Here is a 23,327-nt window from a genome sequence, read left to right on the forward strand (position 1 = left end):
CAAGCAAGGTAAAACAGCAACACATCTTTAGATAATTAAGCAAATGCAACACATCTTTGCATAGTTAAAAATTCAGAAACACACACCAGGTTACAAAAACTGAAAACTCAAGTTGTCAGTGATGGTGGGAGAATCTGGTGACATCTAATTATAAAGCAATGTGACAATAGTGAATACAGCTGCATGTGCTTTGGGCCAGTAGGTCCTGTGCACCTTGTATCCCACAGCAACAGGTATGTTCCACAGGAAGCTCTTAATGTCCGCTAATAGGGAAAGAGATATTTGTCAGGACCCAACCTGCAGAGGAATCACAAACAGTAACAAGGACAATCCTCAGAAAAATTAAAAAGAACATGTAAGGGAAAAGAACTGCGTGTGATTTATACAAACTTGGAAAATATAAAACTCAATTAAATAAACTCCCTATGCATTTATGCATAACAGGAATAGTAAGGAAACAGGAATGGATAATCAGTATGAAATTCAATACAGTGGTTACCTTTAGGGAGGGAAGGAAGGGGCTCAGGGGCTCCTTCTCTATTTGTAATGTGTTATTTTAAGAACCTGAGGCAAATGTGGAAAATATTAAGATCTGTTATGCTTGGTGGTAGAGCCGCGTATTTATTTGAGATACTATTCGGTGTGCATTTCTGCATGCTGAAACATTTCAAGATAAACACTAAGAAGGACTCAGTTCTCTTACTGCTGAAGTTTAGAGGTACCATAATAAGGAATCCTGTTTCATTGTCTCCTAAAGGAATGATTACTCCACTCCCCTAGGAGTGCATTTATTCTCTGGGACTTTGAATACACTTTGGCTTTTTCAGGGAAGGACTCAAGGTAGCCTGCAAGAAAGGGCACATACCAAGAACCAGGAAGACATAAATATAAGTAGAAGGTTGGGATCAAAGATAACAAATATTCCATCAATACTGGTTGACCACAGTGGTTGTGATCAAGTTTCCAACTTGGCTCAGAATTTTTTGGCAGCAGTAACCACCACTCCATCTCCAGCTGACCCAGAAAAGTGGGCTAGGAAAACTAACCTTTGTTCTCCAAGGTTTAAAATTAATATTTTCCTGAGCAGTCTTCTCTCTCTTTCATTTTGTATTTGCTTTGCTGACTAGCCAGCAACCCCCAGCCCCCATCATCCCTTATTTCTCCTCTTCTTCCTCCACTCTGGCCCCAGAGTATCTTACTACACAGAGTTGGGAGAATTAAAGCCTGGGTTTACACAAAGAAGAGAGGACTGGGGCATGTTTAGGCCTATCAGGTGAGCTTGTGAACAGAGTAAAGTGAGGCCAGGGAGATGAGTCAGTCTGTGAAGTGCTTGCCATATAAACATGAGGAGTTCAATCCTTAGCACCCCCAGGAATCAGTCAAGGATGAAGGTGTATCTGTAATTTGTAATTGCATCTGTAATACCAGATCTGGGGAGATGGACATAGGAGGATCACTGAGACTCACTGGCCAGCCAGTCTAGCCAGATCAGCAAGCTCCAGATCCAGTGAGAGACCTCGTTTCAAAAAATAAGGTGGGGAGTGATATCAACTTCTGGCCTTCACACCCATGTGCACTAACCTACACACACATATATGAGCACAACCCCTCACACATATAAAATACAGGAATATGTGAATTATTACCAACCCCAAATAAGCTTAATTATGATAAAAAAGCATAAAATACTGAGATATGACTACATTAAGAAATATAAGAAAAACCAGTAAACTAATTCTCTTAAATATAAAGATAACATGACACCTGCTGCTAAATGTTGATGGCTCCAGATTTTATAACTTAGTTCAATCCATGCTTCTCCCTTTACCTCTCACTTCTTATAACCATCCCCACTAAATGTCTGCACTTGGATATTTGGCCACCATCTGCTGCTCCTCTGGATTTGATGCTCCATGCACCACTCACTGCCTCTCATCTCAGTGGACGACTTGTGGGTCTTCCCAAGCCAAAGCCCTAGCATTTTCATTCACCCTTGTCTCTCCTACTCCACATCCCACCAATCAGTAAATCTTATTTCCTCTGCCTCTAAAATAAGTCTGAGTACAGCCACTTCCTGACAACCCCTACCACTGCCTTCTGGATCCATCACTATCTCTTCCTAGATGGGTACAGTACCCGCCCATCATGGCCTCCCTGACTTCATTCTTGCACTTGACACCTCAAGTTGATCAGCCACACATTATTGGTAAGAACATGACCAGTATTCTTATACTTTTCACGTGTCCTCACTACATAGCAGTGTGCATATGCTCATACATATTTCATGTTAGTATGTATACTTCATGTCCTTCAGTGTTCTATACATATAGACATGTTGGAGAAATTCTGTTTTAAGTTCTCAACACAACAAAACATAAAAGCAGATCAAAAAGACAAGTTTATTCTTGAGGCTGATGAGATGGCTTGTCTGGTAAAGGTACTTGACATCAACCCAGATGACCTGAGTTCAATCCCTGGGAGCTACATAGGATAGAAGAGACTAACACACCAGTTGTAATCTGACTTCTGCACACACAACTTCATGTGTATACAAACACAAGTACATGCACACACAATAAACAAATAAATGTGACACACAGAATAATGTAACATGCACAATGTCACAAATGACTTTTCTTGACAGTGAATGGGACCTCTGCCTTCTAGTTTGGAGCTGAAATATACTTGGCTGAGCTGCCAAACCTCTCTCTGCCTCAGTTGTTCAGATAGGTGTAACTAGAATGCATGTATTGTTGGTGAAAATGAGAGGGTACCTGCAATGGCTCTTGAGCAATCTAAAACACTGCTCAAGGAATCTTGGTTGTTGTGGTCATTATCATTCATCAAGGAGAATACGAATCTCAGAGTATCCCCTGGCCTGATCAAGAATGAATCAGGAACTTGGCAGGGTTGTGCTGGTCCATGTACCAGGCATTCGAGGAGTGAAGCACCATGAGTAGGGAGCTGGTACCAGCTCCATCCTCAGTCCTGAAGCAGTTAAGTAACTTTAGATCCAATGGATGGGTGTGCTATCTCCCTAACGAGGGGAGCTAGGTGCTTCTACTTTGGGGGTAACCACGAGCTCAATTTCTGCTTGAGATCACATTAAAAGGCAAAGTGACCCTGTGGCACATAGTAACCTGGACTGGGGTGGTGGTGGAGAGGTCTGCCATCTCCTCTCCTAACCCAAAAGCCCTGGAAATCCCACATAGAAAGAGAAATTTGTTGCATGGATCTCTGCTGGCTCCCAACAGAGGACTCTGGATCACCTGGCGGTCCTTTCATTCTGAGGTGATTATTGTCACCTCAGCACTCCAGTGAGCACAGTGAGCCTGGAGAGTAGAGCCTGATGGATACATCAGAGAGAAAGTCGTGTCTAAGAAACCGTGCTTAGATGAGATGGAAGGAAAGGGACTGCTTCACCTTTCCGAGTGACTCTCATCAAAGGAATAATTACTCCACCCCCCACCCCCCGCCCCGTCTGTTTAGCATGATTTAAGGTGAGTCCATCTTCCTGAGGGTTGGTCACTTAGCCAGGTGATTGACAGCCCAGCTGGAGTTCAGGTCTCCATCCAGGCCAGGGGTAGATTCCATTCTCTTGACCTGAAGGAAATGGCTCTCCCTTAATGGTTCTGTAACGCAACGAGGAAAACGAAGTGCAGGTGGGTCCCAAGCTAGTAAGGCAGAAACTCAGATGCCAAAATACTAACCCAGGATAGTGACTTAGAAGTGTGTGTTCAGAAATATCATATTAACTGCTAAGCTGGAACACTTCTGGATGGGAGGGGCTGACAGAGATCCCAGGGGCTCTCCTAGGACTGCAATAGCAGCACTCGGCTTCCTCCTGGGCTTCTGCCTGGCTTTTTGTCTTGCATCTCCTCTTTTGTTCTCCCACATCTGGTTTCCTTACTGACACAATTGCTCTTAGGTATAAATCTGAGCACATCATTGAGTTCCCCTATTGACACGCAGGATTGGCTTCCTGGGGCTGTATCGTCCACTCTTCTCACCAGAATGGACTAGCCCCACCCGCTTGATTTTCAGTCTGAACTTGAAAACTAGAGTCTTCCACCTATCCCTAATATTTCTGAAGGTTGAGTACACATGAGCCTATCAGGAGACCCATAGTGGTCAACAACAGAAGGAAACGCCTTTCAAAGATTCGCATTACACACATGACTGCATCTTACATTCTCTCCAGAGTCCTGGAGACCAAGCATCCTCCTCCCGTGCTCAGCCGTCTTCACGTTTTCAGCCTACAGTGAGTCCCTGTGGTACCCTGAGGTACCTGGGCAGGCCTCTTCCCAGAGAGGTACTGAACAGCAGGCACACAAGACATTGGACATTTTCTTTTTTAAACTAATGTATTTATTCTTCACTCATAAAAAAAGAACATATGCTTGGCTTTGAAATCATGACATAAAATAAAAAGGCAAAAAAAGGAGAAACGTCTTGGCTGGAGGTTGGTGGAAGCATCTTATGCTAGCCTTCGTGCTTGGGGCTGGAGCAGGCGGGCACACCAGTCATGGCGGGAGCTGAAGAAGCATTCAGACCCAGCAGCCAGGCCTCCTCCCATCGCCCTTGGTTTCCCAAGATTGTATGGTCAGCATGCATGGGAAAGGAGTCCTCCCTCTCTCCTGCCTTCCTCCTTCCTTGACAGTGCAGGCAGCGAGCCTTTGATGCCACTCTTTCTAGTTTGTGGGATAGTGGTGGTGTTGCAACATGCCTAACCTGCATCTTGCCAAATCATCTGGGAGTAGGAGCCATCCCTATTTCTGGTCAGTGATCTGCTGCAGGCAGAGCTTCATGTAGGAATCCTTGCTGCGGATTTCAATGACGGCGTCCCTGACAAGCTCAATGAACATCTGCGGCCACAGCTTCTGCAGAGCCTCGTTTTTCATGTTGATTGCCGTGGTTTCCTTCACAAGGTCTTCTACATACATCTTGCAGAACTTCTTCTTGTCCTTTATTTCCTGTTAAGAAAATTTGACATTAAATCATAACCTATCCAAAAGCTAAAACAATAATTAACAGAGCCAGAGAAGCTTGGAATAATCTATTCTGCATGCACCATGTCTCTCCTGTCCTGTTTCTTCAGGCTAGGAATTCTTTCTCAGCAGCTCCTGGCCCAGGGTTCTGCTTCAGTACGCAGCAAACAAGGCCTTGCTGCTTTGCAGTCCTCTGCATCAGTTGAGCACGGTGTTTTCCAGAGGTGTAAGTGTTGGGTACTGATGCTGACCATTCTAAATAGCCTGGGGTTAGCGACTACGTATAATCCTGTATACTCATGCTTTGAATTTACTCTCTAGTATAGACATACAGAACATCACACTGTAGCCTAGACTATTTAGACAAAGTTTGAGAAAAGTGCCTAGAGAGGAAGAACTGTCACAAGCCTTGGACCCACACCATACCCTTGAAAGAACAGCATTCTCACTCAGCTTCTGGGTCCGGCAGTCTGAAGATGAAAAAGCTGCTTCTAAACACAGCAGGGCAAGTTTGGAGCCAGAGGACATTTGGATATTCATCTTCAATTTCATCAGGGGTGCTTAATGAAGTTATTCTATTGGGGTTAGGGGGATAACTCAGTGGTAGAGGTTTTTAGTCTAGTATATTTGAAGGCCCTAGGTCTGATTCCCAACACACATACACACACACACACACACACACTCAGCTACTCAGTATTTTTTTGTCTACTGATATTAGAGGGAAAATCAGTGTAATATATGTGATGATGAGAATTGTATCTTAGGTAACATGCTGTTCAAGGTGGGAAGGTTAAATGTTGACAAGAAACTTAAGAAAAAGGTCCATTCAATCACATTTTAAAAAGTGATATCATTGCTGAAGGAAATGGCTAGTGAGCAATAAGCCAGTATCTAGAGAGGAGAGTCCCTGTACTGGGCTGTCAGGCTGTCTTCAGGAAGCACAGGAAATAGCAGCAGAACCCAGGCTAGGCACCCAGGAGATCACAGTTCTCCAGGTGGCTGTCAAGAACTCACTACATGACCCGGAACAATTCCTGAGCTTCCAGTTTTCCTCGCCTGTCTTAGAGAACTGGATTCTTTAAAGTTCTTTAAATCTCTTTTAGATGAGGCAGGAGGATGGATGGATGGGTGAGACTCAAGCAACAGGACGTGTAATGAAAGGGACTGTTTAGCCTGATTTGTGAGCAACTCACCTCCATTAATTTCCCAGCCACTCAGTGTGCACAGGAGAGAGACTGAGCCCTTTTGCTGCACTAGTGTAAGTACTTTTCAAGATGTGGGGTGCTGGGGGAAGAGAAGGAATGCTGGGCTGGGAGTCAGGAGACAGTGATTAAGGGACTTGGGCAAGGTCTCCCAGGTAATAAGTGGTAATCAGGGCTCAAGGCCAAGTCTCTGGCTAGCTTGGTGCTTGTCCCAAAGTGTCACGTGGCTTCAGATTTCTTCCTTTGCCTTTGAGCATTCTCAGAATAGGAGCCCGAATCTCCTCAGGTTACTTCCTCATTGCATTTTTATCGATCAAGCCACTTTAATCCAGACTTTGTTTGTTTGATTCTGCTGAAGCTGTTTCCATTAAAAATGACCTTGGCTGCCAAATTTATAAAAATATCTCCCTGTATAGTTGGTCACTTGGAGTGTTCAAAAGCCATGCCTACCCACCAAGGCCTTAAGATTTCCTCATTTTTTTTTAAATAAGAACTTCAAAGTTTTAATTTTTATATTTAGGCTTTAATCTTGAGTTAATGTTTTATTGTATAGTATGGATGGGCTCAGTACAGCTTCCTCAGCATTATTTAATGGAATAGACAGTTTGTAATGGCTGCTGTCTGCCTAAGTCTCCCACATATGTGCAGTGTCGCTCTGGTTCTGTGTCGTCCACCATCTGTCTATTCCCACCTTGCCTTAACTGCATTATTGTTCTGGTTGGTTCTTGTCAACTTGACACGATCCAGAGATATCTGGGAACAAGGACCTCAATTGAGAAAATGCCTCCCTTAGATTGGTCTGTAGGCAAGTCTATAGGCCATTTTCTTGATTAATGATTGACGTGGGATGGCCAGGCTCATCGTGGGCTGTGCCACCCCTGGGCTGGTTGTCCTGGTGGTATAAGAAAGCAGACTAAGGAAGCCATTGGGAGCAAGTCAATAAGGAGCCTTCCTCCATGGCCTCTGTTCAGTTCCTGCCTCTAGTTTCCCATCTTGAGTTCCCGCCCTGACTCCCTGGATGAAGAACTAAAGGCTGTAAGATGAAATAACCCCATTTCCTCCCCCAAGTTGCTTTTGGCCAGTGTTTTACCACAGCAACAGAAACTTAACGAGGACACATACCCTTGTCATACTTTCCTGGCATCTGGCATGGCACCTTTGTGTACTTAAGGTTCCAGTTGTATCTGATAACGTTTAGTATTAAATAACCCTGTACAAACTTGAACTAGAACTGCATAATATTCACTTTATAACACCGAATGCTTTGTGTTTGGATATCAATTTTTCAGTTCTTCTTTAGTGACCTATAACACAATTTCCATTTCCCCCAATAAAGGGCATGCATGTGTGTGCTTGTATGAATATCCAACCCAAAGGTTGATCTCATGTGCCTTCCTCCTGCCCTCTCCACTTTGCTTTCTGAGGCAGGGTCTCTCACTGAATCTGGAGCTCAGTGATTCAGTAAGACTAGCTGGCCAAGAAACTCCAGGAAATCTCCTACCTCTGTCTTCTCAGTGTTAGGATTACAGGGCACACTGCTGTGCCTGACTTTGTACATTGGTTTGGAGAGCCAAGCTCAAGCTTTCATGCTTGTGAGACAAGCACTTTGCAGACTGAGGTGTCTCAAAGTCCCAGCTTATACATATCGTCTTATCCATTCTGATAGCATATTAGTTTATTGTTTATTTTTATAGTAAGTGGTATCCTAGTTTAAATGTATTTCTACACTGGTTGAAAGGTATATAATTCATATATTGTTCTTCTGTACTCTGTGTGATTTTTAATTCTCTCCCCCCCTCTCTCTCTCTCCTCTCTCTCTCTCTCTCTCTCTCTCTCTCTGTGTGTGTGTGTGTGTGTGTGTGTGTGTGTGTGTGTGTGTGTGTGTGTGTTTGGGTTCCTACATGTGAGTTCAATGCCCACAGCCACTAGAGGAGGGCATCAGATCCCCTGGAGCTGGACCTAAAAGTGGCTGTGTAATAGGAATCAAACTCAGGTCCTCTGCAAGAATAGCATACGATCCTAACTTCTGAGCTTTTACTTTATTTGAAATACCAGCCCCATCCAGGCCAGGCTGGTGAAACCCACAGAAACAACTGACCTAAACATCGGGGAACTCTTGCTCCCCAGACTGATAGCTGAGATACCAGCATGGGACTGATGCAGACCCCAGGAACATGGATTTCATTGAGGAAACCTTGGAAATCTACAGGACCTTCTGTAGTAGGTCAGTACTTATCCCTAGCATAGGTGGGAGCCCATTCCACATAGAGGAACACTCCCTGAGCCAAGACACACAGGGGTGGGCCTAGGCCCTATCCCAAAGGATACGATAGACTCTGATGACACCCTATGGAAGGCTTCACCATCCAGGGGGAGCAGAAAGGATATGTGATAGGTAGGGTTTTAGTTGGGGGGGGAATGGGAGGGGAGGATGGGAGGGAGAAGGAAACTGGGATTGTCATGTAAAACAATCTTGTTTCTAATTAAAATTTTAAAAATCTGAAAAAAAAATACCAGCCCCAACTTGGTATTTTAAAAGAATTTTTGCATCAGTCTTTCTAAGTATCTGGCTTGGCTTTTCTTTTCCTTGAAATTTTGGTGGATTTTGAAGTCAATGTTGTGCTGTCTACCTTGAAAAACCAAGAGTTTTATTTTTTAAACATCCCTCAACAAACTAAAAATTAAAAGGCAGAATGACCTGCTTTTTGAGGTCACTGACTTGCATTCAGCAGTTTTATATTTTTCTAAATTTTTTCATGAGAATTTATATATTTAGACTTCCTTTTTTGTTTGTTTGTTTTGCTTTTTTGAGACAGTTTCTCTGTATTGCTTTGGAGGTTGTCCTGGAACTCGCTCTGTAGACCAGGCTGGCTTTGAACTCAGGGAGATCTGCCTGCCTCTGCCTCCCGAGTGCTGGGATTAAAGGCATGTGCCACCAACTTCCAGCAATATTTAGACTTTCTAAACATATATGTTAATTATTTGATTTACAGGACCAGCTATCTTTAGGAAAGGGGCTCATAATCCTGGCAGCTTGGCTTTTATTTTCCTTGTCTGGCAAAACCAGAAATCCTTATTAGCTAACAGTTATGTTCTCAGACTTTTCCTACCTCTTTACATTTATCACTGTTCAATTATAGAAACAATGTATGTGTGTGAGTATGTGCACTTAGGCAAGTGTTCCACTGAGCTTCCTGGGCTTCCCACACTAGAATTTAGGCAGAATCTGAGCATCCTTCAGGATGCTTCAGAAACTGTTAGATGAGTTGCCCAAGGGTCTCCGGCTGTTATCCACAGACCTCTATTCCAAAGATGCTTAGGAGAGAGCAGGTGAAGGGAAAGAGGGAAAACAGAAGATCTAGTTAAGTTACAATTAAAGGAAGTGCTGAGCCCTCCCCACGTCTTTTCCACTATGGTACTACTTAGTATACTCGGCTGCTAAGTACCCTGGCTTTTCAGCCACTCGTTAACACGGAGTTTAGAGCTGCCGGATAAACATGTGAAAGCCTGCTGTTGTACTTCTAGTTTATACACACAGTTGTGAATCAATCTCTCTCACTCTCTCTGTTTATATCTAACTTGTCTGAAGAGCTACAGAGATTTAAATAGGTCTCATACAGTGCCTCAGACATGTCAATAAATGTGCCTACTCTTTCTTGCTCTTTTGTCTTCTGTCACCTCACAACTCTGACACAACATGGTACTCTCCTGCAGTTTAGGCAACACTCTTCTTCAGCTATCTGGTGAGTGCTATCAAGGCGGGCATTGCACACCTGTGGCTCTGGCCACCACAGCAATGATGCACCCTTCAGTAAACCTCACACAAGAAGCACATGATTGCGCCATGATCTCCTGGCTAAGAAGCTCTGCCATACAGTGTGATTAGGAAATCCATGCTATAGAATGAAATGCATCAACTAAACACCAAAAGCCAAGCTAAGAGCTCTGGAGTGGAGATTCTGCTGTGTCCTTTGTTACCCTGGCACCAACTGGATAAACACCTGAGGAAGCCTCTCTCCTTTGTTCTAGGCAGAGCAGAGGTGTGGGTCCTATTTTAGGCCGGATTTGGGGGGCAGATTTCTTTTGAAGATGGAGACACTGGAGCCAGAGGCTCTCATTCTTAGGCTTGCCCCCCTCCCCCGCAGTCCTTGCCGGTATTGTTCCAGCATTGTGTGAAGGAGGACAAGTGCAAAACCCACAGAGCATGCAGGATACCTCCAGCTTCTCATGGTAGAATTCTCTGGTGGTGTAATTCAGTGTGGCACGATTCGTGTTTTCCCCCATGAGCCTTTTGCTGTCGCTGGTATCCTCACTGATAATGCCAGTTTTTTTACATTTACTTTCTAGTAGATATCGGAATTGCTTTTTCCTGCAGAAGACAGTAAAGGGGTTCAGAGTTATTTATCAGAGTGAAAAGATTATATGCAGATTTTTGCTGACTTTAGAGGGAGTTCATGCTTTGTCGAATGCCAGGTCTGTGAGTCTGAGTAGTCAGTATTTGACACACATTATTTGTTTTGTTTGTTTGAGACACAGGGTCACCGTCATAGCCCAGGCTGAACTCAAACTCCCAATCCTCCTGTCTCAGCCTCCTGAGAACTAGGTTTATAGGCTTGTGAAATTGTGCTGAGCCCCTCCACATCTTTTTGTTCTGTGACTGCTGATCATCAACATTAACAAGCCTCAAACATTTCCACAGTGACCAAAGAGGAAACATCTCAAAAACTGAATCAAAGCATAATCCAATCAAAGAGGTGAAGGACCAAGCCACACAGTCTTCATAGCTATAAAACATGTTAGTTTGCACGTATAACCACATACACAGCTCACAGATCTTTATTCGCCTGAGTTGTGTTCCTAGCTAGATAGAAAAATCAAATTAGTTGTGGAGTTAACTTCCCCAAAAGCAAAACTGAATGCAGGGAATCCCCACAGGTGCTAGCAGGAGGCCAAGTGATGATGGCTACAGACCCTGTGGGATACAAAGGGAAACACCAATGGAATCTGGGGCATCACAGAGCTGTGGGCCAGAATCCCACCCATCACACCTGGCTGCAGTTCCACTACTCAGGGTGTTTCTAAGAGCACTTATAATATAACTTTATTGGGAACAAAAGACTGGGAGCAGAAAATTTTAAACTTTTTCTTATTTAAAATTATAGTGATGTATTTTTTAGAAAATTGGAGAAATATAAACTTTGAAAAATATAAGGAAATAGTCAACATCTCATAATTCTATATAAACATCTAGTGTTTACACTCAACATATTTCAAGACAGTTACAATTCCTGTAACTGAATGGTAGTCAGTCTGTTTTACGAGATGTTTGGAGCACACGTTTTTTCACTGGTGTAAAGAAAACAGAGAGTCAATGGAAATCTGTATTTGCTCTTAGGCTTTTTTATTGATTTTTTTTAAATTACAAAGCAATGTAGACACATCTTATATCACTTTTTAGACTCTCAAGTGTGTGTGTGTGTGTGTGTGTGTGTGTGTGTGTGTGTGTGTGTACACCTGAGTGCAGATTCCAGAGGAGGCCACAAGGGAGTGTTGGATCCCCTGGAATTGGAATCACATGCAGTTCTAACTTGCCCTGAGTGGGTGCTGGGAACCTCCTGCAAGAGCAGGTATACTCTTAACCACTGAGATAGTCCTCTGGCCCCTTCTATAACTTTTATTCGATTTTTAAAATAAAGAACTCCATTTTATTTTGAATATTTTTCCATTTAACTTTCTTCTCAGTTATTTTGCTGTTCTTTTTCCAATTTTCTGAAATAAATATTTAAATCACTAATTTTCAGTCCTTACTCTTTCTAATATGTCCAGTTCAAGGCTAACATGTTTCTATTTAGCATTGTCATTACTGATCCCACAAGTCTACCCATGAAGGATTTTCATTGTATTTCAGTACAAGATACTTGATTAATCCATTAGGTAATTCCCTTTGACTTGTGGGTTACTCAGAAATCTATCTCTTTACTTCCAAATACATAGGAATTTTCTAGTTATCCTTTGTAACTGGGTTAAAGCTTCATTGCATTTTGAATAGAAAACACGGTCCATGTGGTTTTAGTTCTTTGTAGTCTGTTGACATTTGCTTTGTGGATGATCAACTTGAATAACTGTTCTGTCCCTCCCTCTTCCTTTCCCCCTCTGTCTTCTCTTCCTCCCTTTCCTTTCTCTTTAGCTTTCCTTTCTCCCTTCCTTCTCCAATTCTTGGAAACATGCTACTAAACCTTTGGAACTGGGAGCTGGTGAGACGGCTCAGTAGATAAGAACAACAGTTGCTTTTGCAGAGGACCAAGGTTTGATTCTCAGTACCTACATGGTGGATAACAACTATTGGTAATTCCAGCTCATGGCTCCAAAACCCAATTCTGTCCTCTGAGGATGCTGCACTCATGTGGTACAGACATACATGCAGGCAGAGCATGCATACACATAAAATAAAAATGCACCTTTAAAGACAATAATAATACCAAAGAGACCACACACACACACCTTTTGAACTGCAGGTATGAAGGGTATTTTTATGCTAATAAGATGGTGAGAGGCTCAAGAACCAGATACTTTTAGGAGGGGCTGGATACCCAAGACAGGGCATTCCTGTTTGGCCTCTAAAACCCTGGCCTCGTTCGGCCTGATGCAGTGTCTCAGTTCATTATGGTATATTGTGGTGACTTCCAATAGTTAAAACTTGAGCAGGCCTACACTGGGGAGTGAATTATGTCTTTACCCATCAACTTCTTCTTCCCATTCCTTTTAAATGTTATATTGCCTTTCTGAGTCCTCCCACTGCTTTTGCTTTCCTTAGGGAGTTCTCTAGGTTCTTGAAGTGAAGCCTCTTTAATTACTTTCTAGTCTTTCTCATCTTTTGGTAAATACACTAAAGACATGTACATCATTTCCTTTCAGTGCAGTTTTGGCCACATCCCACAGAATTCTAGTTGTCAAATGTACTCATATTTAGTATTTCAGTCTTCTCAAGTGACTCTAGGTTGTATCAAATTGAAGATAAACAATAGGACACATCCACTGTTTCATATAGGAACTGTTAATCATTTTTATAGCTACAAGTAATTGGCTTTGTTCTACTAATGGACACTCACTATTTTGTTGTAAACACAGGCTGTAATGGAAATCCTTAGAAACATGTTAATGTTCATATAATATAACTTCTAGAAAGAAATTCTGCTCAGTGAAAAGGTTAAGTCAACAGGCATGGCCACTATGTTAGATCTCACTGAGTTGAAAAGAACCACAGCACTGGCCATCATGGACAAAATAGCATGTAGGACCCACCTCACTACACTGCACAAGTTACACCCACAAAATTAGCTCATTATTTCAAAATTTGCAGGGCTAAAGCTTTGAATGGGGTCAAATGGGCTCCCCCCTTTTTTTATCTCAATTCCTTAGCAACACAGCCTCCTGCGCTCCTGTGACTTATACCATGCTAGCTATGTGCTCCTGTTGTTACCACAGAGCTGCACCTCCATGCTCCTAACTCAATGCATCTCATTATTTTCAGCCCATAGAATGTCATATGAGTATGGACTTTAAGTACACAGAGATTTTCTTTGAGTTTAAATTGTGTTCAGCCTCTACAAATATCCCATATATGCTTGGATACTTTTTCACAATCTGACTTTGGGCATGACATTCTGGGAACAAGGTTTGAAATATATTTATTCCATAAACTATTAAAAAAAACCTCATATTTTCTATTTTTAATTTATGTGTTCTGATTTATGAGACCCTTTTATTTTCATGTTATTAAATCTCTAAATACATTGCATAAATATTTATTCAAAAGAGCATAATTTTCATATTTTGGTCTAAACTATCATTTCTTAATTCAATACCTCCTTAGTATTTTTGTACCCGAATTTGTGTATGGGAGGGATGATGGGCTGTGTGTGTGTGCATGTGTGTAGGCCAGAAGTTGACATCTGGATGTCTTCTTCAGTTGCTTTTTTACCTCATTTTAAGACAGGCTCTCTCACCCAACCTGGAGGCTGTCATCTCAGATGAACTGGTTGTGCAGTGACAGGGACTGCCTGTTTCTGTCCCTCAGCTCTGGAGTTAGACATATGCTGCTATACCCAGCTCTTACATGGGTGCTAGAGATTGAACTCATGTCTTCATGTTTGTTCAGCAAGTACTTTACCCTCAGGATGTTTTTACTCCAGAATAGTTCTGTGGTTGTAGATAGGATTTACATTGACCAATCAAATGCACTTGAGTAAGATTTGAATTCAGAACCAAACTATCCTGTTTATAATTCTTTTAAAAACAGATCTCTTTTCCCTTATTCTACGCCTAAAAACTCACTACTCATTCCCAAAGAAATGGATTAAACAAGAAGCCTTTCCAGTGTTCTTCTCAATACAGCTAGTCTCTACCCCACCCCTCTTGCTGCACCCAACAGATCAAATTTTAATTATTTGTGTGCATCTTTATCTATTAGACTATAACCACAGGAGAACAAGGACTAAATATGGCCAGACACAAGATAAGCCTGAGTGTGCTGTCTGCATGATACAGAAGTGCACGGCTAAGAGGTATTTCTAGTGCAGCAGTAATCTACGAAGAAGTCAGGGTTACCTGGCATCACCCAGAATTGAAATCATGCGATACTGAGGCAACTCGGAAGATGCCACATGGGCTAGGATTCCAAAGAGCCGTTCAGCCATTATCATGTCATTTTGTGTCACCTGAAAAGAAATGGTAGAGAAGGATCAAAAATGACATTGCTTCTTAGCTGGGTATAACAAATACAGTACCAAAGAAATGTCTTTTTTTTTTTTTTTTTAGCACAGGGAAGGACACTTCTCTGGGCTCTGGAAGAGTCTTCATGGAGATTCTGCTTTTTCCTCTGAGTCTAATCACAGAGGAGATGCTCAAATGTGAATCCTGGAAGCTGACTTGGGGCTTATGAGTCAGCTCTGACTTAGAAGTAATGTTTTCTGAGGACTGCACTTGAGGTACCTTATTTTCTTAAAGATGATTTTCGTTTTCTCTCTTTTTCTCATGTTTATGTGTGTATGGTATGCATGCATGCATGTCCATGTGTTTGCAGGTGTGTGGGCACAAGTGCATGTGGCTACATGTGTGCTTGTATATGTGCATACGTGCATGCAGCTGTGGAGGCCCAAGGCTGATGTCAGTAATCTTCCTCAAGTTCTTCCACTTACTCCAGAAATTACAAGTGGGCATTTATGTGGATTCTGGGGATCCAGATTCCAATCTTCTTGTTTGCCATCTCCCTGCTATCTTGGAGAATATTTTAAAAAGGAATACCAGAGCTTCTTGAGTTAGGCTAATTTAGAGAGCAATGCCAATGGGGGGAGATTCATCTTAACAAGGTGCTGCTCATGTCTTGCCCTGAGCAAGGATAATTTGTCCCTTCCTTGAGAGACGGAATGCTTAGTAGACTAGCAAAGATACTCCAGTGCATTTTAAACCCATAGCAACCTTTTCCCTATAAAGAATAACATGTATGTACCCAGATGGCTCATCTCTGTGTTAATCAGGAAAAATTGAAAGATTCAGGTGTGGTGACACACATCTGTAATCATAGCACTTGGGAAGCTGAAGTAGGAATTTGTCAGTTCAAGGACAGCCTTGTACTACACAGCGTGACCTTATCCCAAACAAACAGCTAAAGGTAGGACTTGGATTAATATTTGGGTATTTAATATAAAATAGGCATAAATAGCATTAGAATTTTAAATAAATCCCTTCTAGTACCTTTTTCTCATTTGGTTTTTTGAGACAGGGTCTCACTTTGTAGCTCTAGCAGGCATGGAACTCACTATGTAGACCAGACTGACCTTGAACTCACAGAGATCCACATGTCTCTTGCCTCTTGAGTGCTAGGATTAAAGGTATACATTACGTCCAGCCCCCTTGTAGTACTTTTTATAGTTATAAATGCTTAACAGAGTTTGAAAAAATGCTATTTGATTTCTAATTCTATTTTCATGACATTAAAGAGATGGATTTTTAAAAATTAATATAAAACAAGGTGACCTGCATTTTCAATACAGTTGGTTTTCTACACAATGTAATTTGATTCAACAACCAGGACCCGTGTTGTCTCCTCAAGAACATTTGGCAACACCTGATCCAGTTAGGGGTGCCATAGACATCTAGTGCACAGAGCCATAGATGCTGCTAAGTGTTTTAAATGCACAAGAGAACTGCTACAATGGTTATCTGCCCCAGTGTCAGCAGGGCAGAAGCTCAGAAAGCCCTTATCTTTGTGTAAGCAGTTTTGGATTAAAAGAAAAAAACAAAAACAAAAACCCAAGGGGTCTCCATCTATTTATTTATTTAGAGAGAGTGTCTGTGTGTGGTACAGGAGTATGTGTACTTGTGTGTCTCTGTTTGTAGATATACTCACCAATGCATGCACACATAGAAGACACAGGATGATGTCATGTGTCTCCCTTGCCACTCTCAATCTTCTGTCTATAAGGCAGGCTCTCATTCAGGTAGACAAGCTGGCCAGTAAGCCCCTGGAACCAACCCTTCACTGTCTTACTCATCTCTACAGTTCCAGATATGTGCTGCCATGCCTAACTTTTACATGGGTTTGGAGCTCTATACCCAGGTTCTGATACTTGAACAGCCAGAACTTTTCAGACTGAACCATCTCTGCAGTGTCCCCTGCCTTTTGGCACCATGAGACAGGGTCTCCCACCTAACTTCCTGTCTCAGCCTCTCCACTGTAGAAAGAGCGGGAATGCATGTTTGTGATGATATATTACAGAAGCATCTTCTGAGGAAAACCCCCACAGTTCACATGTCGTCCATACACACTGTATTTACATCAAACAGTGTAGACTGGTTCTTCCCTATCCTGGACGTTCACAGTTGGGATGCTGCTCCTCAAAGCCTTCCTTTAGCTGACAACTAAGTTGTCTGGTCCAACACAGTCACCTAGTGGCCACTGCAGGCCACTGCTCCATATTATTAATGCTCATTCAATTCTCCCTCTAGCAACACCGCTCTATTACAAAAGGGGAAGTAGAAATGTAGTGTAGATGGTGTAAAATGACAAGGCTATGGGGCAGGCATATTCTTCAGGAATTTTCATAAAATATCAGACATCCATGGCACTGAAATTTTCTACAAGCTAAACCAGAAGACTGCACTGGTTCCATTTCATTCCCTGTACAATTAAAATACTAATTTTGGCAGTTCTGTAGTAATGCACATCCCACAGCTGGATAAATCACTACTTACAGCTAATTAGCACACCCAGTTGGGCCATTAATGAGGAAGAATCCTTCACTTGCAGCCCAGAGAAGTTGTGTATTGTATTTCCACTCCAGACTAACTTTGACAACCTTCTCACGAATTACCAGGCCCTACCATAACTACAAGCTCTGTCTCATGAAAGACTGAAGAGCACACAAGTCTGAACGTAGACTCTGGAGAACAGCTGGGGGACTTTTGAGTCATCTGAAGGTTCCAGACTTTCCTGGCACTTTAATAGAAGGTTGACACGATGGCCCCAGGCCTACAATAATTGAGGTATGGTATGGCTGCTTTTGACACTGACTTGTACATCTCCACGTTACCAACAATATGGTGGATTTTTTCAGGACTAGGCCAGAGGCAGCTGTGGTGTCCTGGCTGTGAAGCAATCCTACCCCAGCAAAGCTGACTCCAGTTCATCTTCTGAACTTCAAAGGGCACCGTCGTGAGACTAACAACAATTGAAAGATGGTTTCCCCTTTGTGAGGTTATTTAGCTTCAATAGCAAGAGAAGCATAGTCCCCCCTCCCCCCGCCCAATTAATATCTAAAGAGAACACAGTCTTTGAGTAGCTGAGGGATTGGTCTTGGGACAAACTCAAAAAGATCAATTTAAAAATAGATTTCCATAAATAATTTTCCAGTTATTCAACTCAGACCTGAGTTATCCCACGTCAGGCCACAGCAGCCATGAGCAACTACTAGCGGAGTGGTCCAGATGTGAGCTTAGATTTCTCTCTCCACTTTATTCTTCCCTTCTTTATTAGTGGACATTTCATTTGACTTCCCTATCCTCTCTTACATGCCATAGTCTGCAGAGCATTTTGAAAAATAAAAAGGTTGCCTTACTTGCAAAAGTTACATTATTTTCTTTTTTCAATGTCATTTTCTTTCCAAGTTTCACTTCTCCAAATGCTCCCAAACATCAGTAAAGCAGCTACTCTTCACCAGGGACAACATCTGTTTACTGCTTCCGATCCTGTGCTTGTGGGCATGTGTGTGCACATGTGTTGCCTGTGTATGTTTTTTTCTTTTTAATATTTTGAGTGCTGAGATTTTATTTTTAAGAAACAGTGTTTCTGAACAGTTCTATCATAGGTTTCCAACTGTGTGTAGTCAGGAGCTCTGTTGAACAGAAGCTCATTCTGCAGTCTGATTTTTCTTTTCTTACCTCTGTTCCATTTATTTTCTGCATGCTGAAGTGGCTGAGCCTAAATAGCACGTAGTATTTCCAGAGTGTAAAGTTGACCACTGGGTTTCCCTGAGGATCGATTGTCAACTGGTCAACCCGACGAAGCTGTGCTAGGGCGTTGAACTGCTGCAGCATTACAAGATTGGTCTCCCTGAATTTAAGGTGCTGCAATAATAAACCACATGCAAGGTCTTTGCTTGGAGTTTAAACACCTTAAATACTAACATTAACACTTCACAGGCCATTTCCCATGGAACTCCGTAAGCTTCGGGCTTAGTAAATACATTTCAGTCACATTAAATCAATGGAATGCTCTAAGCTCATTTAACTTCAATGTGCCCAATCATCAGTCATTGATGGCATCTGTCCAAAACTGAGTTTTGGGTGACTCCTTCTGCAAAGGACATCCCCATTTAGCAACAACCAGGATTCCTTAGTGTTACCTAAATACCAAAGAATTCATATGATTTTTAGGCCTTACATATTCTGCACATTTTACATTAACATTCATGAATATAGGAAAGACTGGAACATTCCAGAAATTTCTAAGTACAGGACTCACCCTGTTAATACTGTGTCTTTCTGAAAACCATGCTGGACACTTAAAACTGGTGAAGCAGAAGCAAAGCACTAAAACAGAAACACTAAAGCAAATGGTCTATTTGCCAACTTGGATATTCTTTCCAAACACCTGCCTCTACTGCTACCTATCTTCTTTAGGGATGATGAAAAAGGAAAACACATGAACCATAAAAGGATGACCAGAGAAATACACTGTAGGAAAAGCTCAAGAGGAAGCTCATATGTATAACAGTAACTAGTGCAATACTGTGGCCAGCGAAGCTGCCTTCGAGTCAGCAGCCTGGAGTTTTTTCAGTGCTGTCAGAGGACAACAAACAGATCATGTAATGAACATACATGACCCATCCATGCCAGTTTCAATACCCAAATACATGCTATAGGGCTGTGTGGCCTTCTTTGTAAAACTGAAATAGATAATGGGCATGAAATTCCGTTGTTCGTTTCTTCTGAATAAAGGATTGTTTTTAGAGATATAATTTCTAATATTAACACAAACCTGCAAGGCCATTTATGGAACTAATTTAAATTCCAGCACCAGAAAATCAGCACAAAAGAAACTATAGAAACTGAAGCTGGAACAGGCTTTGGCCAGAACACACAAGTCAGACTGAAGAACAATTCAAACATACTTCCAAAGGAAAGTGTTTACCAGAGAATTTGGGAACTTCATCTTCAGTTTGGGAAGCACTTGGACAATTTCATCAAATTCGATGAATGTGAAAGAGACAGTGGTGACCATGCTGGCTGTTTGAATACTCCAGTTCCGATCCAAGCATTCCAATGCCCCTGAGCCGTACAGTGAAAGGGTGTCTCCATCTATCTCCACCAAGTGTGTTTCTGTGACTGACAAGCCTTGTAATGCATTGCTGAGCCCTGGGTCTAGAGACCTGCAAAAGTCCTTTTTTAAGTAAAGTCTTGAGCATGCAAAGGAAATAACAGGCTAGAGCATCATGCTGGAAAGCACTTTACAGTTTATATTCCTTACCTCCATTTCCATAATTAAACCAGTGCATCCTAGATTAATCTTTATTAGTTTTTTTAAAGTTAACTTGCAAAGCAATAGGCTTGTTATGGCATTTTCCTATCCAGTGTTGTCCAGCCCCCTTCCCTGCTCTCCTTTCTCACCTCATTTGTCTCCTGATGGCCCCCTCCTCCCCACACAGCCTCCCTCATACTTTCACGTTCATGCATCCTTAGACTAATTTACTAGATTATCTGAAAGATTAACATTAACATCCAACTATATATTTTAGCTGAAAATAGAAAAATTATTAACAAAAACCCACCAAGTGCAAATTACTCATATTAATGAAAGATAATAATTTCACATACCTTAAATATGCCATTGAGATCTTTTTATATCAATATAAATATACTTTCCCAATTTATAAATCTATCTAGCTAAATAAATACATTTTACAATTTATTTCCATGAGACATTATAAAATATTATTTATAAAAGACAATGTAAACTATTTCCAAAATATATAACATTAAACTATTTGCTGTCTTAGTTACAGAGTTAAGTGAGCAATGCTTACTCTATTTTTTAATGGTCTGATGCCTCAAAAAACTATAAATGTATAGTTGAGTTGTAACTAATACAAATCAATCAAGTCTCCCTCCTTAAATTGAAACAAGAGTGATAAGCACAAATTCTGCTATAGACACAGTATCATATTGGATACTCTACGGACAGGGTCATTTCTGTTAGTCCCAAGGCAGGAACCATGCTACCTATAAAAGCCAACCTGAAGAGCAAGCAGAGAATCAATACAGCTCCTTGATCTAATTCAAAATTTTTGCTCTGTAAATAGAAATGTGACATATGGTTCTTCTCCGGCTCAAAACTTGAACAGCACTTAACTTTTGCTCCACTGAAATGACCTCACTATATCATTGAACTATCAGTAGGATTTTACAGAGAGCTTATTATATGTGTGAGATACTGTGCTAGGCACTGGAGATATAAAAAGAAGTTAAAATATACCTAGGTGCCTTCAAAGATTTTCCATTCCAGACAGAAGATGGGGAAGAAGGTAAACGTGTCATTAACTATAATGTGCTTATTGTTAGAGAATGCGTGTTTCAACTGTATGCTGTGGAAACAGAAAAAAGAATGACAAATTCCTTTAGGGGGAGAATCTGGGTCTCAAAATGCAGCGGCCTTTGAACTGACGCTTGAATCATAGGTACAATGTTTTACCAGGACCAGAGAAGGGACAAGAGGAACACAGGAGGACAGAAGCCTGACTATGTGTAACAGTGGTGAAAGCCCAGTTTCAATATGACTGGGACACCAGGACACAGGACTGTAACCCTGAGAGACAGGAGAGCCATGAGGGAAGTGAGGTTGAAAAGTAAGATGTTACCCCATAGGATGAAGAACAAAAAAGGATTTTAAACAAACAGGGCAAGACCATAGCCAGTGGGCTAGGGATGAGGCCCTGGGTTCAATCTCCAGCAATATGCATACATGGAAGGAAGGAAGGAAGGAAGGAAGGAAGGAAGGAAGGAAGGAAGGAAGGAGGAGGAGGGAGGGAAGGAGGGAGGGGAGGGAGGGAGGGAGGGAGGGAAGGAAGGAAGGAAGGAAGGAAGGAAGGAAGGAAGGAAGGAAGGAAGGAAGGAAGGAAGGAAGGGAGACAGGTAGGCGGGCAGGCAGGCCAGTCACAGTTGAAGCCTTTGCAAAGTAATTCCAAAGAGCACACATGGTGTGAGTCCTTGTGCTGGGATACATAGATGAAGAACATGTATCCTCTATCTTCAGAAACCCATTTCAGACCTATTAGTATATCTAGTTTGTGAAGGATTTGGGAGGAAGAGGCTGGATGCAGGGGGATTAATAAAATTGGGGCATAACAGAAAGACATGGGAAACTATTTGACTCAGCCTCCAGATCTGCTATTCTCTCAAGAAAGTTCTGCATTTCTGAGTTCAAGGTTCCTTGTCTACAAATGCTAATTCCATAACAATGTGTTTTCAGAGGTGCTGTGTAATAAAGGCATAAAACCATACCTTGAATTTAACTCAATACATTTAGAGATCATTATCAATGAATGACAACATTTTACCAGGTATTTAGGTGAAGATAAAAGGGAGACTTTAATGGTTAATTGGCCATAAAAAATGAGGGGGGAAAAAAGAACTAGGTAAGACTTCAACTTCTAGGGAGTGGCTGGGCCCAGGCTGCTTCCTACCTGCTTTCAGCCTGAACCTACACCATGAGAAAGGCAGTGTTCTTCTGTAGAGGGTCCATGATTTTCAAATTTTATTTTTCACAAAGCTAAATACTTTACTACTTATGTTCACAAACTCAAAGATTAATAAGCGACGGCAGGCAGTAGGATCTCCAATGGGAATTATCTTCAAGCTCTTTAGTGGTTGATTTCAAGTCCAGGTACCATCTATTCAACCAGTTCTCTCTAACACAACTGGGACAACTGTCTCTTCAGTTACTGAAGGAGCCTAAGGAAAGGTGTGGGGAGAGGAGGTTTACTTAATGCAGTAAAGTGTCAGGTTCTTAAGAGCCAGGCCAACTTTGCTCCACACCCCACTGTACATGCCAACAAAAAGGACACTATTCCAGGGGCTGAACACTTCTGTTTTTCTTTTTTTGCCTTTAGGCATCTTATAACAGGCAAGAACAGAATACTTCAAGTCTTTCAGATGATTCTTTTCCCATCGAGTAAGTGGTGCTGATTCCTACAATAACTCATTTTATGAATTTTCTATTACAACATTCGTGTGTGTGGAAATTCATTTTATGCATTATATTTTATTATAGCAGTGTTGGCTAAAAGGCCAGTGTTCATAGACAGGAAATGACCAAAAATAAGCCAGCTTCACTACATGCATCCAATGTAAGCAAAGGAAACATTACACCTAGTATTTTGCCATTTCTGTTGGGCAAAAGACCTCTGCAGTGTGTCGTTTACTGCTGAGCTGTCCCAAGTTCAGGGAACAGTAAAATCATTAATGGGATATAGCAAGTGTTAAAGAATTTCTTTCCTTTATATGCCCATAATGTTTTCATGGACACTTGTTCCTAGGCATTTAGTTATATGCCCACAGGTCAGAGGTCATCACTGTAATATAA

At 41.7% G+C, this 23,327-nt stretch overlaps 1 protein-coding gene across 7 annotated transcripts in view; it reads right to left on the reverse strand.

Annotated features, from left to right (window-relative positions):
- Window positions 1-4,344: 4,344 nt before the first annotated feature.
- Window positions 4,345-23,327, reverse strand: part of Lrrc49 (leucine rich repeat containing 49) — a 93,739-nt gene continuing 74,756 nt past the window's right edge. For 6 of the 7 annotated variants that reach the window (XM_027414849.2, XM_027414846.2, XM_027414847.2 and 3 more), the window contains 5 exons: window positions 19,881-20,118; window positions 18,629-18,814; window positions 14,798-14,907; window positions 10,406-10,559; window positions 4,770-4,973 (listed from right to left, as the gene is read on the reverse strand). In XM_027414849.2, coding sequence (XP_027270650.1) covers window positions 4,770-4,973; window positions 10,406-10,559; window positions 14,798-14,907; window positions 18,629-18,814; window positions 19,881-20,118 — 892 coding nt within the window. Of the gene's footprint in view, window positions 4,974-10,405; window positions 10,560-14,797; window positions 14,908-18,628; window positions 18,815-19,880; window positions 20,119-23,327 lie in introns of all 7 variants that reach the window. The other variant, XM_027414843.2, reaches the window with a different exon arrangement.

Source organism: Cricetulus griseus, chromosome 4, assembly GCF_003668045.3.
Source record: "Cricetulus griseus strain 17A/GY chromosome 4, alternate assembly CriGri-PICRH-1.0, whole genome shotgun sequence".
In the NCBI taxonomy this organism is placed as follows: Eukaryota; Metazoa; Chordata; class Mammalia; order Rodentia; family Cricetidae; genus Cricetulus; species Cricetulus griseus.